This window comes from Bombus bifarius, unplaced genomic scaffold (genome assembly GCF_011952205.1).
Source record: "Bombus bifarius isolate JDL3187 unplaced genomic scaffold, Bbif_JDL3187 scf7180000008058, whole genome shotgun sequence".
Lineage (NCBI taxonomy): Eukaryota > Metazoa > Arthropoda > Insecta > Hymenoptera > Apidae > Bombus > Bombus bifarius.
In genome coordinates, this window is record NW_022884422.1 from 2,903,948 (window position 1) to 2,925,662 (window position 21,715).

A 21,715-nucleotide genomic window follows, 5' to 3' on the forward strand; every position below is an offset into this window, starting at 1 on the left:
CTTATTTTGAAAGGAACAATTTGGAAGAAGTTGATCCAGTCACGCTAGTTCTTTTTCCCTACGAAATAAAAGATATTCGACCGGGTAATTCGAAAGACACTTTTAGCGGATAAAACATTTAACATTTTAACCGGTTCTTCGTTATATCTTTGTTGAACAGTGCCGTCACTATGTCTTTCTTAAATTTGATTTCTGTGAAAAGTAACGTTATCGTATCCTTCGTGATGATAATATTTTTCCTGAATGACAATCGCTGTTGCAATATTAACGATATCAAGGAGAAATCACATGCGCTGCCTCTCAGGCACGTTCGAATTAATTACATAACGTTTTTGTGACTTTTAGTTTAAGAATGCTAAACTGCGTCGAAATACGATTAACGAAAAAAAATGTCACATTAAAATAATTACGCAAGTCCATGTTGCATCATGCAACATGAAAACCTCAATGTGGTAAATCGTTGCTGTGTCATCCAACCCGATAATGTGACAGATCTCAATAGTTAGCAAGTAACAACAGTTCGCAAGGAGATTCGGAACAAAAAAAAGTTGAACATGTTCGACAATCAGTACAGTATTTGCTTCAGTGTTATTTTATGTAATTTTGATTGTTATTCTCATAAACATAACATCGACGTTTATTATGCTAACTAATCGAATATATGCAACTGTTTTTACGCAGTTCTGTTTTCCACGATCGTTTGTTGTTTTTATGAATTTTCTAGATACGAAAACATTCCTAATTAAACACGTCAAGGCAGAGGCTCGTTGGTGAGCGGAATACAAAAACTTCCAGAAAATTCTTTAGAATTCCAATGTTTTAAAGGAAGAACAAATTATGAAGAAACAATTACGAAAAACAAACAAGCAAATAGTAAATAACGTATACTTCAAGCACGTTTTTGCCACATGCACAAAGCATATTCACAAAAGTCACGTTTGTTCCCGCGAATCGCTTTCCTCGTCCATTTCTGAAATTTCATCGGGCAAGATTATTACACACCGATTAACCTTTTTTCCTCCAAAATCAAAGCTAGATAGGACGAACAAGTTCTTTATAATAAGAAGCGCGGGGAAAGTACATACCTGCATGAAGCTGCAACCTGTCGAGAGCTGTGATGATTTAATGGTACTTCACGGCGGTATATTGGTTAGAAAGAAGAAGCAACCCGATAGTATTCATTTACGTAACGATCGTATTAAAGTCTTTTCTTGACATAGTTCGAAAATCACGAAAAATACGCGCTGAATAGATGAACTATTGCCAGTTGTACGAAATTAAGAAGACATTATGTTTCACGGGAGATTTAACTATTTGAGAGCACTACCTTCTCGTGGATTGATAATTCGTATTAACCACGTAGTAGTTGTGCTATACAAATACGGTATTCCATTTCTAAATTGTTTTCTTTACTGTGTGAGATAAGTCGATAATTTAAATTGTATAACAATTTTGGTTCATCACTAGACCGCGGATTCGTATTTATATGAAGATAAATAAAAACGTAAAACTTTTGTTTCATTTATCAGATACTATATCTCGTTTGTATATTTTTGTACATTGTGCACTTTATAGTTCTTCACTTTTAAATTTTCCACGAGTGCACAAACATCCGTAGTCTATTCATCGGATTACCGAATAGAAAGCTATATATGTAATTCTGTTAAAAGATCAAATTACAGCAAACGTATAAAGATTTTCTTCGTTCAAAGGAGTTCTAAATCCAAGAATGTTTCGTCAGTATCGAGGAATGTTACAATTATAATAACTTACTGATTGGATTTTTCCGACTTGCAGTGGAATATAAAAGTAGTCAACAATCTAGCGAGAAGTTTAAAAAGTACAGAGAGAAAGCAAAACTCGTTTCGGTTTCTTTCAGAAAATTTGCCGGGTGTCGCAACGTCCTCTCACGTAATATGTAACCAAGTAGATATGTTGCCGCGTGATTGCCAGAGCTCGTTCAAATCACCGCGTATTCAGAGCTATGTGAGAAATTATCGATCTGTGATAAATTTCGGCAATCGAACACTAGTTATGCATAAGCTCTCGGTCGCTAGGCCTCCATAATATCCAAAACGAATTGCCTTGTATTTCACCAGTTCGTAAGATCCAAGGAATTCCAATGGTACTCCACCCAATACTTTTATATTACAAACATATACACAACATTAATGTCGATTAAAACGATTCGAGCCACTCAAAGATAAGTCACGTTACTCTCTTAACAATATCTACGTGTACAACATTTTTTATCAATAAGGAACATCCTGAAAATAAACGCGTAAAAAATCTAAAGTCTATTTACGATGCTCATGATGTTATTTTAATAACATTTTGTTGAGCAATACGCATTTATTTTGATCAGTATGTAAACATGTGACATTAGGTTTTAACCAACCATTTCGAATTCATCGCGAACTACGGCAGCCAGAAACTTCCGTCTCGCGTGTATCCAAGGCTCTTAAAGGTAGAGGTCAGACGTTCAAGTCGTTCTTTGGTGGTATTTGAGCAAGGAATCGTTTCACGCACGATGTTTGTCAGAGAAACATATATCGTTAACTACTATATAATAAAAGTGCGTAAGTGATTAGTGCGGCTGTGTTATTGACCCAAATTGTTTCTCTTAAGTGTGTGAACCGAAGCGCACTTATGAAAAATTATGAAATGCAACTAAATACAGCAACATGAATACGATTGCAGTTCGATTTTATGGAAACATAATTTCAAGCTTATATAATCGACCAAAGAGGATGCACTTTGTTCTTCATTGTATTTAAAATTCTATCTAAAATATAGGTAATATGAATTATATAAATACAGGTAATAGTTACTAATATTGGAAATATTCTACCTTACTTTTTGTAATTATATCAGCGAACAAGATGTCCCTTAATTAAAAATTCATCTTTGTTATTTATTATTTTCACTAATACCTAAAGGATTACGAAAGGAATATTAATACCGTGATAAAAAAGAAAATCCCCACAAAATAGTTATCCATGAACAAGTAATTTTGGATCATATTTCATCATGGACATACATTACTGTTCATGATTATTCGAACGACTACAAAACTCTATGGGCATTGAATAATTGAAATTTAAGATACGTGTAATTTCCAATTAATAATACAATCAAGAAGACAGTGTTTCAATTCTCCATTGTTCCAATAAAATATATTGTTATATATATAACATATATTATTATATATATAACAATTTAGTCATTAATAATTAATATAGTATCATATATATAATTGTCCCAAATAAATATATTATAAAATATATTATTACAGTATACCCGTCCAACGGTGCATCCTTTTGTCGGCTTTTACATTTCAGTTTTATAATAACAAATTTTTATAGACATATAAAAGTACTTTGCATGATACAAATTTTAAATATGTTTGTCAGACAAACATATATCGTTAACTAATATATCATAAAAGTGCGTAAGTGGTTAGTGCGGCTGTGTTATTGACCCAAATTGATGAGCCTAATTAATTAGTAGATATGTAAATGTTACAATACTTAAATATACCATTATATTCGTATCATTAGCAATAATTATGAATAGTTCCGTATATCACAGTCAAATATATAGATATCTAAATAGAATTTAGATAAACCTTTTAAATTATACCAGTACTTATTGTTATCCACCAATATTGGAAAGTATATATTTCAATTTTTAAATATTCAAATTTCTAAACATTCACATTATCAAACATCTATATTTTTAAATACGTATTTGCAAGTATATAAAAAGGGGGAAGAATTAAAACTAAAGAATTAAGAGTACGTTTTTGCAATTTTAATGAATGAATGATTTAGGCCATTACGTTGACGACGGAAATGCTTAAACGTTTCTGAATATTCGTTCAATTTTTCAGGAAGTCTGCCAATCATGCAAGGACACCGCATTTCGAGATTCGAATTGGCAATTAGACAGATTCAAGATGCGCTTCTTCCGGTTGTGGATCTCCCTAAGCAACGATTGGTCACGATTAATATTCGTTTCGAAGCGTGCAGGGAATCGGAGGAATACAAAAAATTATCCTTCGTTTAAAAGTTAATGGGTCGCCCAACGTAAAGGAAACATTAAAATTCGCACGGGACAATGAACAGTGACGATATTAAGTTTTACGAAAATTAGAACGTCTATAGATACGTATATCGTAATTAGCAATTTGGGAATCAACTTTCTTGTTATTTTTCGTTTCAAATTTCGTGTTTTTCAACCTGCATAAATATTGGGCGAGTAAATACTGGAGAGACTAGAGGCGACACTGGTAATAAAACAAAGTAATCGATTTTCGGTATATGTATTTGGGATGTGCATGTATACACTGATAATTAAAAAAATGATACAGCAAGAATAAAAGCCTCGTGTCATGAAAACTAATATTTTGTGGTCAACTGAGTCGATATCTACTCTATTCCTAATTGCTTTGATAATAATATGTTACGCACGTAACTAATAAATTATTTTTAATTCATCCTTTGTATCTCGCGTAATGTCTAACTTAGCCTCTGCGAATCTAATGAAATTATCGTCGAAGACATTAAATGTCTGAAGGGATCGTTATTGTTGTTGTTGTTTCAGATATTGAATAATATGAATTTAAAGATAATGACACTTAAAGTATAAACGTATGATCAATGTGGCACGAGAGTCAACGTCTACCGAATTAATCATTTAAAATCAAAATTTGACAATTTTTAAGCAACTTCGCGCATCTGCGCGACCCAAAATGAAAATTCTATTACACGAATATTATTAAAATATAGATAGCGCTGAAATGTTTGGTTTTAGTATTCGATATATCCAAATATTACTACTTTTTGTGTATACCACGCTTTTTGCGACTAAGGTATCTCAAAATGTGACAGTGAAAAGATATCTAAAGGAATGCGAATGTGAAGGGACGAGGAGAATAGCAGAGTTCGAATCGAAAAAGATCGAATCGAATCGCAATTTTTCAAGTTCGAAACCAACAATGGAAGTTTGTACGACGACGAAGACCACCTAGCAGGCAAACCTAAGTACCTAAGTACACGCCTTAAAGAAGCGCGACGCGATTGAGTAGAACGTGAATCGAAGTCAAATCGACTGCTCACGTGGTACGTGATTCACGGGACAAAACAGCGTGTGAGAGGAAGACCGTAAAGACAACGTCAACAGAGGGAAATGTCTTAGCGTTTACGTCGAGGAGAGTACTGTTACGAGTTGATCGGTTGGTTCAGTGACAGGAGAAAATATCACTGTTATATTTATCGGCAGCAGTTTTATGCCGCGTTACGAATTCCTACGAGATAAACACACGAAGCGCCGTGTTGGCAGTTTCAAGATACATATATATATATATATATATGTAGGTAATATATATTGCGCTCGCGTGTATTCAATAAGAAACAACTTTGTCTACGCGTGTGCATATCTTTTTCGGAGCAATTATATCTAAGCACGATATCGTGCAGTGATAAGGTTCGTATCACTTGGTTCACTCATATTGCTTGAAGTAATCGCACGTTATTTGCTACTGAGTAATTGTGAGATAAGACACTGGCCCAGAAACGTATAATAGCGACGAGCTTGACTTTTTCATTTTTATTAACGACGATTAAAATTGCACCACCTGTAACGCATACGAGTAATCAAAGGATGAATAGAAAGAAGGAGGGTGGGAGGGAGAGAAAGGGAGACGCGCGTAATTTTTGGTCGAGTCGTTGTGGTACGGTAGAGACCGCGAGGCGTAAAAATAAATGAACAACCGGTGAATTATCGTTTCGGTGAGCGAACCGAAAGAGAGGCGGGTGTACGAAGTCGTTTCCGTGGGACGGCGTCAATTCGTTACGTCATGTCAGAAGGAAAAACAACCGCACGAAGTGGTTGCGCTTCTATTGGAAGCGAGCGTGGCAGCGTTACTTTCAGCTCACTTACCGGACAATCGGCCGAAGACAGCAGTTATCTCACGTAATCGTCTCTTTCTGAACAATCGAACACACACTCTCTTCTTCTCTCTCGTGTCACTGTTGATTGGGAAATTCTTCGACGAATTTTTGTCCCTTCATGAACCTTCGTCTTGTGCCAAGTTTTTCTCGAATTTGCACGAACTGCTCGATGAACGAACGAAGACCAGTTGTCAGGCACGGTGGGCCGACGACGAATCGCCACGATTTTATAAATCGGCTACGGAGACACGATGTTTTCGCTTGACTCCTCCTTTCTCTCCTCGTGAACTTTACGAAATAGTATCAAACAATAGACTAGGGTAAATCAAATTGAATGAAACGAAACGAAAATTTAAAAAAAGAAAAGAAAGAGATAAAATAAAAGAAGAGAAAGTAAAAGGAAAGAAAAGAAAAGAAAAGGAAAGAAAAATAAAAAGCTAAAGAAACAAGAGGAAAAAAGGGTCGGAGTTGAAACTCGCGCTTATGCGACACCGATAATATTCGTACGAATAAACGCGCTGCCGCCGTGCCAAGTTGCGGACTGACAGCGGTTACGCTGGTGGATTGCTTTTAACCGAGCCGCCATATTGGTATCGCATCCCTTCTACCTTTTGCGATCTTTCGACGCTTGACGCGAGATCGGTCGCCTTCATGGACAACATTCGTCGCGCGCCTCTTACCGCCCTTCGCGATCCTTCTACTTTTCTTTCGTCTCTACTAATTATTCCACCTGCGAGTCTTCCTCTTCGCTCGTTTCTGGAATGTTCTCTACGATTTACTTCCTACTTATTTCATTCGTAGCTTTTATACGCGGCTACTATTTCTAAAGATAAGATTTATGCTCATATTTTATAAAATGTAAATCATCTAGTACAGGATTGAAACATCTCTAAATAAAAAATGTATTTCAAGCTAAACAACTACGTATTATATAAGATCTAAACGACTTATATATTGAGAATAATTACAACAAATTATCACAGCTATAAATTGTCTACACAGAACGAATAAATTTATATAATAAATTACACAGTTAATTGGAATTCAACAAAAAAGGACGATTTATGAAGCAGGCTATGGCGGTCTGTTAAAGTTTTACGTCAATCCTTTTGCTTGCTTTGACGCTAAAGATAATTGTTTCTGCGAATAATATCCAAACATTTATATTACAAAGTAATATAATTATCCTCAGTAATATGATTAACCTTCGGAGGGCAGGTGAGAAATCGTTACAAGAGAGGCCAATTTCCGATCTCTATGACCCAAACTTAAATGCTCATTATAGGTCCTTTAGATTTAGTTCTAATAATGCCTGTGATATGGCATATAATATATATAAAGAATGTATTAAGAAATGTGAATATATTTATAAAATACGTGTATCTATATATTTTATTACGTATTGCATTGCGTTCGTTATCGCTATTATTTTATCGCTATTATAGTATTATCTCCCTCTGATGATACCTCGTCATTATCATTCTTGCCACGTTGTAAAAATTCACTAAACATGGACATCGGTCGTTCATATTCCCTTCTCATTGTTATACAGAATACTAAATTGTTAAATCGGCGTTAGGTTTTTTCTCGGGGTTCTTTGTTTAATAGAGATTTTTAAAGGTTAATAGAGATTTTTTTATCCAGTTAACAGCAGAATTTAATTTTAGAAATCTCTTATGTGGTTAGGTCGTGCAGTGCGTAAACAAATACAAGTCAAATGCAGTTAACTGGCTAATGGTAGTACTTGCACTTTCTGCGTTTCGTCGGAAAGTATCACATATGTGGGTCATTTTCAGTTTTACAGAGTCGCTACTATTTCTTGAGAGATTATTTCTCGAGATAGCGTGACTATAAAATTTCTGAAACATATTTTGATTTCGGAGAATATATTTTAATCCTTAGTGAACCGCATAAACCGCGTTTTTTGACTCACTCCCGATCTATGTAGATGTTTTTCTCTTACTTTGTCTTCTACTTATATCTTTTTATTTATTTTACTGAATATATAATACATAATATATAATACATAATTGCATCTTTTATGATAACTTTAGACTCAATCGTACAATTAAGAAATGTATAGGAAATAACAACTACGTATGTACGAGGTAGTAAAGTCTGAAAATTGAAATTTTATTAATGACGTGAATTGTTTCTGTGAAATACTAGGTATGACTTGCTAAAAGTGTAGATACGTAAATACGTATTCTTTTTCTTCAACGTCCTATTTCAATAAATCTTGCAATAGACTGATAAATAATTCATTATCATTATATTTTTATAAAAAAGCTAATGATCGTATTTTGCTTGCTTGTAAACAAGTTTTTAATTTCATAAATACAAGAAAATTATCAATAAATTTGACTTATTTAGTGGAAAAGATCATGAAAGATATCATAATGGAATAATGTAATTACAAGCATTAATGAATTTTGCGAGATAAGTTTAAATCCTTCGGAGCCTTTTGGTCGATGGTCAAGAAGTCAGATGAAGGTTTCGTTCGTTTGGCCGACGTGACTGACATCATGTGACAAAGGATTTGTTCGCGAATACGCGAATAGTTGGTTTAAAGACTTAAAACGTGTTTACGATCTTTGTTGAACTTGCACGAAATACAAATAGTTCATTTATCTTTCGCCCGTGTCTATTAAAAACTGATCGCTAGGTAAATTCCATTCGTGAACATTTCCTTAACAACTCAATTAGAATTCGAATTGAAAACTTTGGCGGTTTGACAAATTTGTCTTTTGCCTGCTTCCAGGCAAAGTTCACTACTTTGAATTTTTAACGTGTTTTTATTCGATTCGTTTCTCGTACCTAGTCGGATTCATGCTGCGGAAACTTACGGAATATGTTCTGTTTGTTTAGAATGCTTCCCTCTCTTCAAAACTTCGACATTTGCAAATTTACTCGAATTACATTCTATATCCAATAAAATGTATTATTATTACCAAGTTAGGTGATTCTTATTGTACCAATACATACCACGACTTAACTTGTGTATAAATTATTCGTGCCTTAATTTTGCAAAATAGTAATGCAAATGATTATTTGTAAATATGATTTCCAATTCTTATTAAATCTCCGATTTGCGTGAAGAAGGATGCATTAGGTCAAGCTGGTTTTCTTAACCTTTAATTCCTAACTAGAACAAAGGTTGGCAAAGAGTTTCGCCTTCAATTTCTATCAACAGTATTTTCGCCTTCTTTCGTATATAGAAAGTAAAAACGTAACGATTTGTACATGCACTTTCCACGGACTCGCAATTTTGCGACTCATGCAGTTACAAGCCACTGTTTTTCTTCGAACAACATAATTACTCGTGTAAAGAATACACGTGTAATTTCAAAATACGCATAGACGTGTGAAAAACACAAATAATTTGACCTGGGGTTCGTACATCGATGACGATAGACGTTTCTTATTCAGCGACGCAGAAAAACGATCAAACAAGAGAAGACAATATTTTCTACCAAATTGTAACGTCACAAGATGATTCCACCTCCTATTTTGGATTCTCTTCGTATTTCGGCAAAGCCTCTGGCTTATTAGATCTTATTATATCTTCGAAACTAACAGTGACTCAAGGCAAAAACGAATCTGACACATGAATAAAGTTGATCTCTTTCTCTCGCGCAATTCTCTCTAAAATCTACTCTTCCCACGCACGGGTTCGTGCGGGAATGTGAATGGTAATTTTCAAAAACTCGCGCTCGATTTCGAACAGCACTCGTACCGATCTAAAGATATATTTTCTCGGTACGACAATGCGTGGCTGGCTTGCCAATTACCGTATAGACGAGAGTGCACGGTTGTCCTTTCCACGAAGACGTCGCGTCTCGTCGCGTCATGATTCTCGTAGAAGAGACCTGATTATCGAGGAAGAGCGGTCGGTGTCTCGCGATTTTGTCTGATCGCCAAATCCAGCGAGTAAGTAGGTATCACGGTCTTTCGCAACGAAGCAACACGTTTTTGGTCGGTGATGCAATTTCATTGCTAATTACGTCACTTTTCATGTATATGTATTTTTGAAAATATCTGGACGAGTAGAGACCGGTGGTTCAGACGGTTCACGAATGTTTTACGATCGATCCTATTGAACGGCGTAGATCGACGAACGAGAGACCTTTGTAAAGTTCAAAATCGTCAATAAATGGTCGACCATAATTCGACGAAGAGGAAGAGGAACTGCTTAAAATGTAAAGCTTAGAAGGTGGCTGGCTGGCTGGCTGGTTGCCTCCGGGATCTTGGAGCAGCGTATTTTCAAGCAAACATTGCGACAGAGTGGAGCCATTCGACTTTACAAACTTTGCATTTACATAAAACCAAAGCAAAGCTGGTCGACTGTATTAAGTTCAAGATCACGAGGAATCCTCGAAGCACCGAATCCCTACGCGCTGCGTCACGATCAAGAATATCGTTAACATCTCTTCCACGAGTGTCCTTAGAGTTAAACGATATTCAAATTCAAAACAGACCGCGGCGGCTGTTATGGCTATACATATATACAAACGAGCACGTTTCTTTGAACTCTCCTGTAACCTTCCTTCATGATGGGTAGTTTTTACCGATCGAAGAATCATCGGCTATTGGTCAACAATTTTAAATCTCAAGTCTCTAGTCAAAATGAGTCGAAGCGCGTCGACATTATTTATCGTCTAAGTTTCAAGGTACGTGCAAAATTTACGAATTGGAAACAAATACTTTTCAATTTCTTTTCTTTTTTTTTTACTGCTATAACGTATCTGTACAGAATATATGAAGAAAGAGATGAGTAGCGAATACAACCATCTTAGTTTTCATGTTTAGAAAATTTGATTAAGCGACGATGGCTCATATAAAATTTAGTAATAAATTCAATGAAATTTGGTCTATCGAACGAAGGTCGAGCCTCTCGTTAGAATAAGAGCTACTTCAGTAGCATCGAACAAAAGTGAGATATAAAAACGTGTCGACAGTCACGCGCATCATAAAAGAACTTTTTCAATCTGGCATTTATTACACGATAACACTCGATTACATAACTTTCTCATTGTTAATTGAAAGAGGTTGTAAATAGTTGGTGAAACGAGCGAAACAGCTACTTTTGCTTTAGCAGAGTTCTGGCAACTGACCCGTTCTATGAAACGACGAGGAAATTACAGTACACTTGAATCGCTGGTAGGCAATAAAACGGAAGTTTATCTCAAAGGAAAACGTTTAACCACAATGCTTAGAATTCATTCTATTACTATCGCGTGCTGCCTCATGTTTTTTTTGCATCTACGAACGTATAATTGCATTCAATAACATCGCGCAAGGTGTTAATAAGAAAATTGTTTTAGGCATTCAGCAGAATAATCATATATTGCAAGTACGCTATTTTTTAGGCAAGCTATGTATCTATAAACTGGAAAATGACCGATCAATGAATATTTTTACAAAGTGCTCACTGTCGATGCAACGTTTATTTCTAAATGTACGAGGCATCAAATATTGATCGCTAGTGACATCTAAACTCTTGTACGGTAAATGTGACGTTCATGTTTTATAAGACATACTGTATAATTTATCAAACTTCCAAAGCAGATACTCACTAATTATTCTCACGGATAGTTGTTTAGACAGAACGGTTTGGATACGCGACTGTGAATTTCGGAGCAGTCTATTTCCCTCCCTCACAAACACACGATTGTTCACACGAACGAACGAACGAACAGAAGGCACGATATACACCGATGAAACCACCTGTACAAATCGGCGAACGTGGAGCGGTATCTCGTTGCGGTAGTGGGCAGTGAATGGCTGTCGCACGCGGAGCAATTGCTCGCTCGAAGAAGAATTCAAGAGGAGTTCTCGCGTTTTCCACATGGCACACGACCTAATTCGTCCATCTTACGTAAGCGACAACATTGGATCATTCATGCTCAGCTGATCGCAATACGCGCGCGCTGCTGCAATTAATGCGCGAGTACACCGGTACTTTTCTATCTGCAGAAATACGCACAAAGGGGTTTCTAAATATAATTTCCACGGGTTAACGGTCGATCCGTTTTAAGATTTAATCAAGTCGGACGATGTTTTACGACGGTGGTTTATGAACGGTACGAAAATTATCCAACCGCTTCCGTCAGTGTCACTGCGTCAGATGGTACAGTAGCTCGTAAAAGAAGCGGATTTCACGGCGCAACATTTGAGACAAAGTACCGTATTCGGTTCGATTTTATCGATCGACCGATAACAGAGGACCCGATACACAAAGAATTTAGCCTTGGCCTACTGTTTCACCGAGTTCGGGACACGAACCAACGAATCACTGTCGCAAAAGTCGAGCGTGAGTGTTGATAGTCCGTTGCACAACGATAGAAACGTGCCCACGATGTTCTTTCCCGGCTGGCGGCTTTAATGGAGCGATTCGTACCGTTTGTGAATCGTGATTAACACGATTCGGTATGCTCGACATTGTGTCCTGTTTTTCAGCCAGCTGATGGATCGCGCCTCGAGGCCACTTGACCTACATTATTTTTCGCAACGAGGCCCACCTTTTTGTCATATCGTTTCTACACTTCCCTGGAGATTTGCTGCAATCATTTAAACGAGAGCACGCGAGAAACGAGAAGACAAGAAGAAGTTACGCAATGCTTCTCTAAGCTGAAAGAAGAACTGAAATCTTATATTGGGTCAGTGGAAATTTGTCCAAAGAAAAAGAAGTTCGAAAAATAATTCTGTAGGGAGTTAACTGTACAGAATTGTGTAGCGAGTTCCCTCTGTTTCGTCGCAACGCAACGTAATCATACGTTGGAAAATAAAGATTCGATTGGATGATTCTCCTTTGACCGTCTCGATTACATGGAAGTCGTCCGCGCAGGGGTAGGGAGTGGAATTTCTCATCGAGCGGGCTACCGAAGTCCATGCCGCGGGAGAAAGTTTCGGCATCGACGGGAATTACGCACCGTTGAAATAATCGTTCGTCCGTGCAAATACTTAGTCGTCCCTCGTCTAACGAACTTTGTTCAAGTGCAATTACAATCGTGAGACGTGATTGAACGTCTAGATATTCATCGTCGAACGATTGAATGGAAACCTCGAATATGGGTCTATAGGACGTTTTAGCGAAAATTGAATTAACAATATAGTTTTATAACCTTTGTCAATCGTTTTGGTATACACAGGTTGTAGCCATTTCGTCGGAAGGGGGACGTAAGAAGCACATTGGGTGTTTGAAATTTATGGAACAGTGTAACATAAAAACCGTTTTTTCCACAAATGTACTAAACGCGCTTTAAAGATCTCCATTCAATTGCTCGACGAAATACGACCGAGATGATTTCTCTACGATGTCCGAAATTTTACAAACGTTATATTCAAGCAAGAATTCGATTCGCTTAAAAGCTTGTGCTTTTCGAAGAATTTTACGTAATTAAAAGCAGATAAACGAAGAAACCGTGATCCAAGTAAGAAACGATAGCCACGAAATGTCGACTCGACTCGCTTAATTCCGCCTTTCTAGTTGCCTAATTCTCGATCAAACGAAGGATTCCCGTGGATTTACTTTGTTTCTGTGGTGAACGGAACGTAACCGTCCAAGGGAAAAGATAGAGAAAGACAGAGAAAGACAGAGAAAAAGAACGAAGAATTTTACGCAGTCTTCGATTCCGTGGTCCGAGGAATATGTCGAAGGTTTCGTTGTGGAGAAATATCTGTAGATACGCGAGGAGAATATTGAAAGAATCGACACCAACGATCGACCTAGCACGCGCACGATAGATCGCGCGTGATTCACCGGTGGAACTTTATCGTATAAAATTATAATATTCCTTAAAATTATATTTTACAAAAATCCAAAGAATTCTTTTATTTGTACTCAGAGCCACGTTTCGGATTGTACATTGTATATATAACACTTTCTCGCGTGTTTCATATCGTTTCAACGAGTGATCGATGCAATGCAAAAAAGTCCCGTCTCGACGTTACGTGTAATTAGTATAATTGAACGTGTTGAACGTTCGTTTCTACCGAGACCTTCAGTCGCGGCTCCAATAGATCGTGATTTCCGTGGAATTCCATAAAGATTTACGCACGTAGAACATAGAAATCATGCGTAAACTCAACGTCATCGTACACTTTCTTTCCCCAGTGGAAAAGTTCCGCCGAAACTCTATTCACCTTGCTCCTTGGTTTTTCTATCGTTCCGATAACGATATTGGCTTTTACTTGTATACGACACTCGGAAGTGAAAATCAAAGTTAAACCGGTTGCAAGGATGGCAGACAAGAGAAAGAGGGGGAGATAGAGAGAGAGAGAGAGAGAGAGAGAGAGTCAGACAAATAGACAGACAGACAGACAGACAGAGAGATCCAACTGACCCTCACAAACTTCCATTTCCATGTTCATTAACGCCAGCCTTATTTCCATCGTCGTTGAACGAATCAGTTGACGCTGCCCTCGCAAACCTCGATACGACGAATTAGAGAGATTTCGTCCAAAACCTCCCTATGGGAGTTAACGCGAGTCGAGAACTTTCATCTCGTGACTTCCACTCGCGTGTAAACAAAATTACGCAAATCGATTTAGGATAAGTGTGCCTATCGGATTTCGTGACGCTTTCGTTTTTATAAATGTCGAAACGTCCTCTATTGTCACGAAATTGGTCAATACCATTCTATTCCTTATCGACTTTCCCTCCTTCGATTTTCCTAGCGATTTACAACACATACGTGCACGAGGCAACATCGCGGAGTACCGAAGTTTCTCGCAACAATCTCGCCGGTTTCAGCGAATACATGATTTATTTCGTAATGAATGCACGCGTGATTTTTTGGAATATCTCTGTCGGATGTACCACGCTGATTTTGTATTCTCTAGATCGTCAATGTTACCGGGCTTGTCCTTGTTCGACTTGAAAACGATGCTTATTTGTTACGTGATTAAAACTATTGTTATGAAGCAGGGTGACTATAATAGACAATTAACTTCGATAATTGAGAGAGAACTTCGTTTTATAAAACTGATCGTACAGATTAATCTTACTGTGAAATTGTTATACCTGCTCATAATTTGGACTTGCTGTACATTAATTGGGATTAATTAATGCTTGTATTGTTTAACACTGTTCTTAAATAAGAAATCAACGATGTACTTATGCGATGTGCTAATTGAAGTTTCGTTAGATATTCGCATACAAACGAGCGCATCTGATGATCATAAAAGATACTATACCTTAAGAAGTTACTAAGGTCAGGAATCTCTAACATTCAGTAATTAAAACATTCAATCGAGGTTCATTTGAAAATTTCCATCTACTCGCTATGTATATAGGGATTCAAGGAGGTATTTGAATACCTACTATAGAAAATTTCTTATATATTATGTGTATTATAAAAAACTATATACGTATACTTGCACTAGACATTTTATAACATCTATGTATGTCAAAAATGTTTTGTCTAACATACATAGTATATTAATAAAAAGTTTCTGTTAGTGCTCAAATACTATATGAGCTACTGTATATTTTGTCTTCCTGTATATAAAAATTTCCAAAGCAACACAGTGTTAAGGTTAACTTTGTGAAAAGCACAATTCCGTTTAACTACCTTGTCACATTGAATAACTAAACGTCACTGACAGTGAGTATGTATATATTTGAGCCAAAGCACGTGCACCTAACCGATTTGAACCATTTCATCCAAATCGTCCAATGGGTTGTCCGCTGTAAGGGGCTCGATTCATGCGCAAAGTTGCTGCGCAGCATCGATTCCACGAGACGGGAGCACGCTTAGATCATGATGCCTTGAATACACCGGTAATCTGAATAATCAGCTGATCGAAAGAAATGTTACTTACCAGTAGCGTGCAGGTCGAACGAAAGAGATGCAGTTTTCTTTACTTGTTGCGTCGTTCGAATGTATCTTGTCTTTCGTTTGCGTCCTTCTGACTTTTTTCTTTCTTCCTGCACGTCAATAGATACCTCACTTGCTCGAACGAACGGTGTGCCACGCCGGCCAGACTTTCGATGGATCCGGTTAAAAATATATACAGGGCGGGGCTCGACGGAGATGCTCGAGCTTCCTCGACGATTCTTCCTCCTTCTCGGTGTGTGTTACGCATCACTCTCATGCAGCGTATTCACGACTGTACGTATCATCGTCATCATATCGCAAAATCGCCGTACCTTTCTCGTATTCCCTTGACGTCCTGTAGTGCGCTATGAGTTTCGTCGTTGCACTGAGAACCGCCGACAGGATCGTAACTACCAGCTGAGGAGCCCACAAAACCCCAAGTTTTTCTCCGACTGAACAATGATAAACAAAAACGTGTCAGTTGCAAGTCTTTGGAAGGTATCAACGACATGGTGGATTTATTACGACGCTGGTATTCGTAATTCTCAGCGATTCGTGAACGGTGAAATCATAAGAAAGTTTGAAATTTTATGTGGTTACGTAATTACGAAGATTGATCGATAACGATCTCGATGTTTTGATTTCTATTTTATGTTTAACGTTGCGAAATGTTGTGAACCAGCGTATACGCGATTATCCTAGAAAATTCGATTATGCTTGTAATAGAAGTTTTTTTTCGAATGTTTCATCGTGGCGAATCACGCTGCTATTTTTGTTACGGTAACGATCGCTTTCTTTCGTAGAAAATGATCGATTATATAAAAACTGTTCTATACCGACTGAATAAATATGGGAGATATCTTAGGAAAACTATCATCTTCTGTTCTTTAAAAAATTCATCTTCTCTGATACATATCTTTGTTCACAAGATACGCACCTGTATTATGCCTATGATTTGTGATTCTTTGTATTATATTGTCGGATGGCTTCGCGGCGTGCCGTATGTCACCGTATCAACATAATACTTACTCATAAGTTTCTTAAAAATAATTTTCATTCGGTATTAATAACAGTCATAAGGTAGTTAGAATAGTAATTACTTACGTGTATCGTAGAATTACAATGTTTCTGTCATTACTGTAACCAGAATTTTTAACTACGAAATTTGAATTTCGGTAAAACTTAACATCACTGTTCCACCATTCATTCATTTTGCATTGCATGGAAATTCGGAACGTGCAGCAACTGTCACTTATATCAAGTGTCAAACATACAGAAAATACAAACTGAATTAAAGATCAGATACGAAATTACGTTTAATGAACACACATACGATGAAGTAATTCTATACAATCTTTTCATTGTTGCACTCTTTCCAGCGACGCCGCAATGACATACATAATTCGTGTTCTGTTCAATTATGGTACATATATAGATAGATCGATAACTCGACGTTAGATCGATATTAAAATCGATATTACTTTCAAATTCAAATTTATAAACTTAACCTGACGAAAATTAAAATAGTGTAGAATGCGTTTATTTATATTGCACATACTATTCGTTTAGTAATATAAAATATGAAAAGATTTGTAATTAATATAACCTACCGTGGTATCGTACTAATTACTAAATTTGTCTTTTAATTTTGAATTTTATTTCACGCGTGTAGCAATGAACATTTTCGCTATCTGAGCCTCATCGTAATCTGATAATACCCTAACAATTGATATCGTTGTATTTTTAAATGTATCAAATTTCATTGCATGCAGCGATATTCAAATTTTTGCATGAAAATGTCAATAGTATAATTCTATTGCGTAACATCGTGCGAGTATTCCAGTAAATGTAATGAACTTAGAATCAAAAATATTATAAATTGTTAATAAAATAGCTATCAATAGGCCTTCGAAATTGACAGATTATTATAACATACACTTATAGTAAATATAAAGTATAATAAGAGAGAGTTTCTGTCTCATCTAATTTCAATCAATATGGACAGTGCGAACTACTCAAACATTGCTGTCATTATTTACTTCCTGGAGTGCTTAGTTAACAATTATATAGCAATAATACTAGTGCGTACCGTTTTCAAGGGGTGTGTCGATCATTAAATAAACGTACACCGATTTCCCTGTGTTCATGGCTGAAGGCAACTCGCTCCTTTTTAATTCATTTATTCTCGTGTAATTCTCCCCAATTATGTACAAAAATATAATGAGAATCAATAATCATTACAGAGTTCGTAACATTAAGTAGGTACATGACGATGTGTGTGCTCTTATCTTCTCGGCCTCATGTGAACTTGGCTTGTGACACCTTTCACGTGGTTTGAACAGTTTTTCTTCTCTTTTTCTTTTCCCATGCTTATTTTTGAAAGTGAAAGACGATCGATCATCTTGATTTATGTATGTGTTTATGCGCAAGTAATCTCTTTCTTTTCCTCTATAAAACTCAAATATCCACTCGTTAAATCTACATATAGTATATATCATGAGAATTCGGTGTTTTTAATTTTCTTCTCTTGTCTTTTGTATACGCATTTTGTATATGTATTGTTTCATGTATACGTATACAAAAAAATGAATAGTTAGTTTGTTTGAGAATGGCGTAATTTTAACTCGTTTCGTATTGTACCTGTAGGACGTGAATGTTGCGTGGAAAGAAACAAAAAAGGAAGTACACTTATACGTTGACAAATCCTTTCCATGACCGTTACACTCTATTCGAATGAATGAATTAGTCATCGATCTAGTACACAGATATCTTATAGTTAACATCATTAGAGGCTTACTTCCTGTAACCTTTTATAACATAATTCGCAAATTTTATTCGCATTATGGTTAACTTCATCAGATGTAAGATTAAGAATGCAAAGTGTAACGTCAACAAAATATCGAAATCATTAGTCAAAACGACACGAAGAGTATTTCAGAGCCTCGAGTAGCATGAATTGCAAAAATCTTGGTCGTAAAAGTTCTGAAGGATTTTCGAAAAATCGTATTGTTTGATTTAATAGTATTATCGTAATTTCATCAAAAGAGTGCAAGACTTAGCCGAAATGTATTATGTACTTGCACGTGCCCAATGTAAAAACGCGTATGCTGAGAAGCAGCCTTTTTCTTCCTTTTGTAAGGTTTTACTTAACTTCTTTTCTTTGCGTTTTACTTCGGAAGAAGTACGGAGAATACTTAATCGCTGTGATATATTATGGTAGATTTTTTGAACTCTACTGATAAATGATCTTTGTACAAACGTGTTGATGAAATATTTACGAACTTCCGCTAGAATGTTCTACCGTCGTGGTTTATTGTCCTCATTGACAGACACGAGTTGGTTCGACAGAATTCTTTACTTTTACGTTACATTTTCCAAAAACACAATATGGTATTTTTTGCAAGATTTTAACAGGTGCAAAATTGCTTTGTTTTCTATGCTAGAGATATTCTTAAAAATACGTTCATAATGAAATATATATTAAAGAAAAGAAAAATAAATAAAGAAAACGACTATGCAATACGTTCATGACTCGTATTGGTTCGCACGATATTGTAGAATTAAAAATTTATAATCACTGGATACAAATACGTTTCGAATAGAATTTACCGCGAGTTTACACACATTAAAGAAGTGATAAAAGGATGAGCGATTTTAATCGATTTATATGGCGTTACAATGTACGATTTGACTTCAGTCGTAGTTGGGAATAATATATTGGTGTGATTTTATGTGAACGGAAGAGGTCGGATAAAGGAATAACACTCTGAGCGTTGAAGATATAAAATTATTCGCTAAATCGTAACTCGAAGATCAATTCCTGTACACATTGGAACGAATGATAAAGATTGGAACAGACCTTTGTTGATCTGTCAACTGAAGAAATGCATTCGTATATCGTCGAAAGCTAATTTTACCAAAGAAAGAAAGTATCTTTTTCAAAATCCGGAAATAATATTTACATGTACGTTTTACGACTACATTAACAGTCTTGTCGACGTTAGTTTCTCTTTTTTTTCTTTTTTACTTTTTTTATTATAAACCATTCTTCAAATATTCTTCTAATACGTTATTGAAACTTGGCAATAATAAATTTTCGTATATGAATACTTTCACAAGAAAGCACATCTTTGACACCATTAACGTCTCTTTTATTATGCAATTGATCTATTTCTTTGTAAAAATATACAACATTAAATTTATAGGATCGAATTGTTTTTTTTCCGTCAGATTTTTTTATTTCTGTGCGATCATAAATAAAAACCTTCATCTTTCCGTAATAGGACGAGTACAAAAGTTTGTATCCTTAATAAGAGATTTGTATGATTCCTAGATAAACGTTTTCTCCCCCCCCCCCATGCGTTTATAACATGTACATATATTCGAACGATTGGCGTTCAACCTTCTTTTTCCCCAATTTGACCAGTTCGAACGGTGAACAAGAGATAAATTTCGTCGAGAATTTCTAGAACTCTTCGGAAGCTTGATTCTGCAATAACAACTGAAATATTCGTAGATTTCATCGAATATTCTATTGAAAATAAGTATTGCGTTGCTTGATCTTAAGCAATAAAAAAGCTATTCGAGCGTTGCATATTCAGGAGAACTACTGTCTTTTGCTGAGTTGATCTAATCGACGATCTCTCAATAAAAAAGGAGGAGAATCAAGCTTCGAGAGGAAGGAGTGGTACGATTTCTCCTTTCAAATGCGAATCGACAGACGCTTACTTATACGACGAACACCAAAGCTTTGAACACAATCGGGGCAATAGAGAGACAGAGTCGGACAATAAGGAAATATGGTAAAGGGGATCGTTTCGATGCGTCCCAATAAGAAATGCCTCGTAATCACGTATAACTAACAAACGATCACACTTGTTCACGCATACATAACGCACGCGATAAAACGCTGTCGCCAATCGCGTGCGGAAAACATAATGTTCCGATGAGGATCGATTATTGATTTACTCATCGTGTGCGCGTTTTAATTTTGTCCGTTTATTTACTCTGGTCTCTTCGCATTCCTCGGTCATTCTTCACGTTCCTTTATGCTTTTATCCGTAAAGCCATCGACGAGGCAACGATTTTCAGAACCACCCACAATCCGGTTGCGGATGCCATTATACATACATATGATACACAATAATACAGTGCAGAAGAGCCCTTTCCTTATTAATAATATATATTATCAGTAATAATTCTTATATACTCCCCTTATATAACCTTGTTAGACTATCCCGATAAACGCAATCGCCAGCCCATTAATACAGTTTAATATGAAATAATTTAAAGCGTTAGCAGAAAATCGAACGTATGCGCGACTGGTCTCTCGTCGACGACTCTACGTGTGAACATGAACACAGACTTCGCGGCGAATTACAACTAACATAGTTTATCTTCCTGTAGAACCGCGCGCAGTCACTACTCGAATTAGATCGATCAACAAGACGTTGTGTACGAAGTCACAGCACAATCCTCAAAAGTGCCGGCGAGATTCAACGCGTGATTAACTGCATCGTGTGGTTTGGTATCTCGATGGTTCTTTACGAGCTTTTACCAAAATCAGAATGTTCTAAGCGAGCTTTTTCTCTGTATTATTGTTGGCAACGTAACCGTTGTTGGTACCGTTGCTGTAACAACTGTTGTATTCCTTGTTGTAGATAGTCGCGTACGACGAGACACCGTTTTGTCGTGGCACCGAATCCTCCAATATAGGCATACAAAGACCGGTCGAACCATTCTGTAAACTCTTGTCTGTTGGTTTCTTCGTTTTGCCCACATACTTCGCTTTGTAAAAGTCCGAAAAAAGACCTAAGAAAAGCACGCCATGTAAACCGATCCAAATCATGAAGCCGCGAGGATAATCGCACTCTGTGAATAGAAGCTGGAACTGGTGACTCATGATCAACACGAACTGCACCTAGAAAAAGAAGATTCCTC

The 21,715-nt window shown here is 36.5% G+C and overlaps 2 protein-coding genes and 1 long non-coding RNA gene across 9 annotated transcripts in view; 1 reads left to right on the forward strand and 2 right to left on the reverse strand.

Moving 5' to 3' along the window:
• LOC117208286 (elongation of very long chain fatty acids protein AAEL008004-like) overlaps window positions 1-16,894 on the reverse strand; it is a 37,467-nt gene extending 20,573 nt beyond the window's left edge. For 2 of the 6 annotated variants that reach the window (XM_033449334.1, XM_033449331.1), the window contains exon 1: window positions 5,944-6,505. The gene's annotated coding sequence lies outside the window, so the exon portion shown is untranslated. Of the gene's footprint in view, window positions 1-5,943; window positions 6,507-15,779; window positions 16,228-16,879 lie in introns of those variants that run through there. The other 4 variants (XM_033449328.1, XM_033449330.1, XM_033449333.1 and 1 more) reach the window with 4 other exon arrangements.
• Window positions 9,642-16,646, forward strand: LOC117208290. Of its 2 annotated transcripts, XR_004487663.1 has the most exons (4): window positions 9,642-10,624; window positions 11,324-11,461; window positions 11,550-11,832; window positions 11,931-16,646. It is a non-coding gene; the product is annotated as an uncharacterized LOC117208290 (long non-coding RNA). The 2 variants fall into 2 exon arrangements; XR_004487662.1 differs by having other exon boundaries at window positions 11,550-16,646.
• A 1,045-nt stretch (window positions 16,895-17,939) lies between the features above and the next one.
• LOC117208215 (elongation of very long chain fatty acids protein AAEL008004-like) overlaps window positions 17,940-21,715 on the reverse strand; it is a 36,760-nt gene continuing 32,984 nt past the window's right edge. The window contains exon 6 of the mRNA XM_033449184.1: window positions 17,940-21,695. Within this exon, the coding sequence (XP_033305075.1) occupies window positions 21,348-21,695 (348 nt within the window). The 3' untranslated portion in view covers window positions 17,940-21,347. The remainder of the gene's footprint in view (window positions 21,696-21,715) is intronic.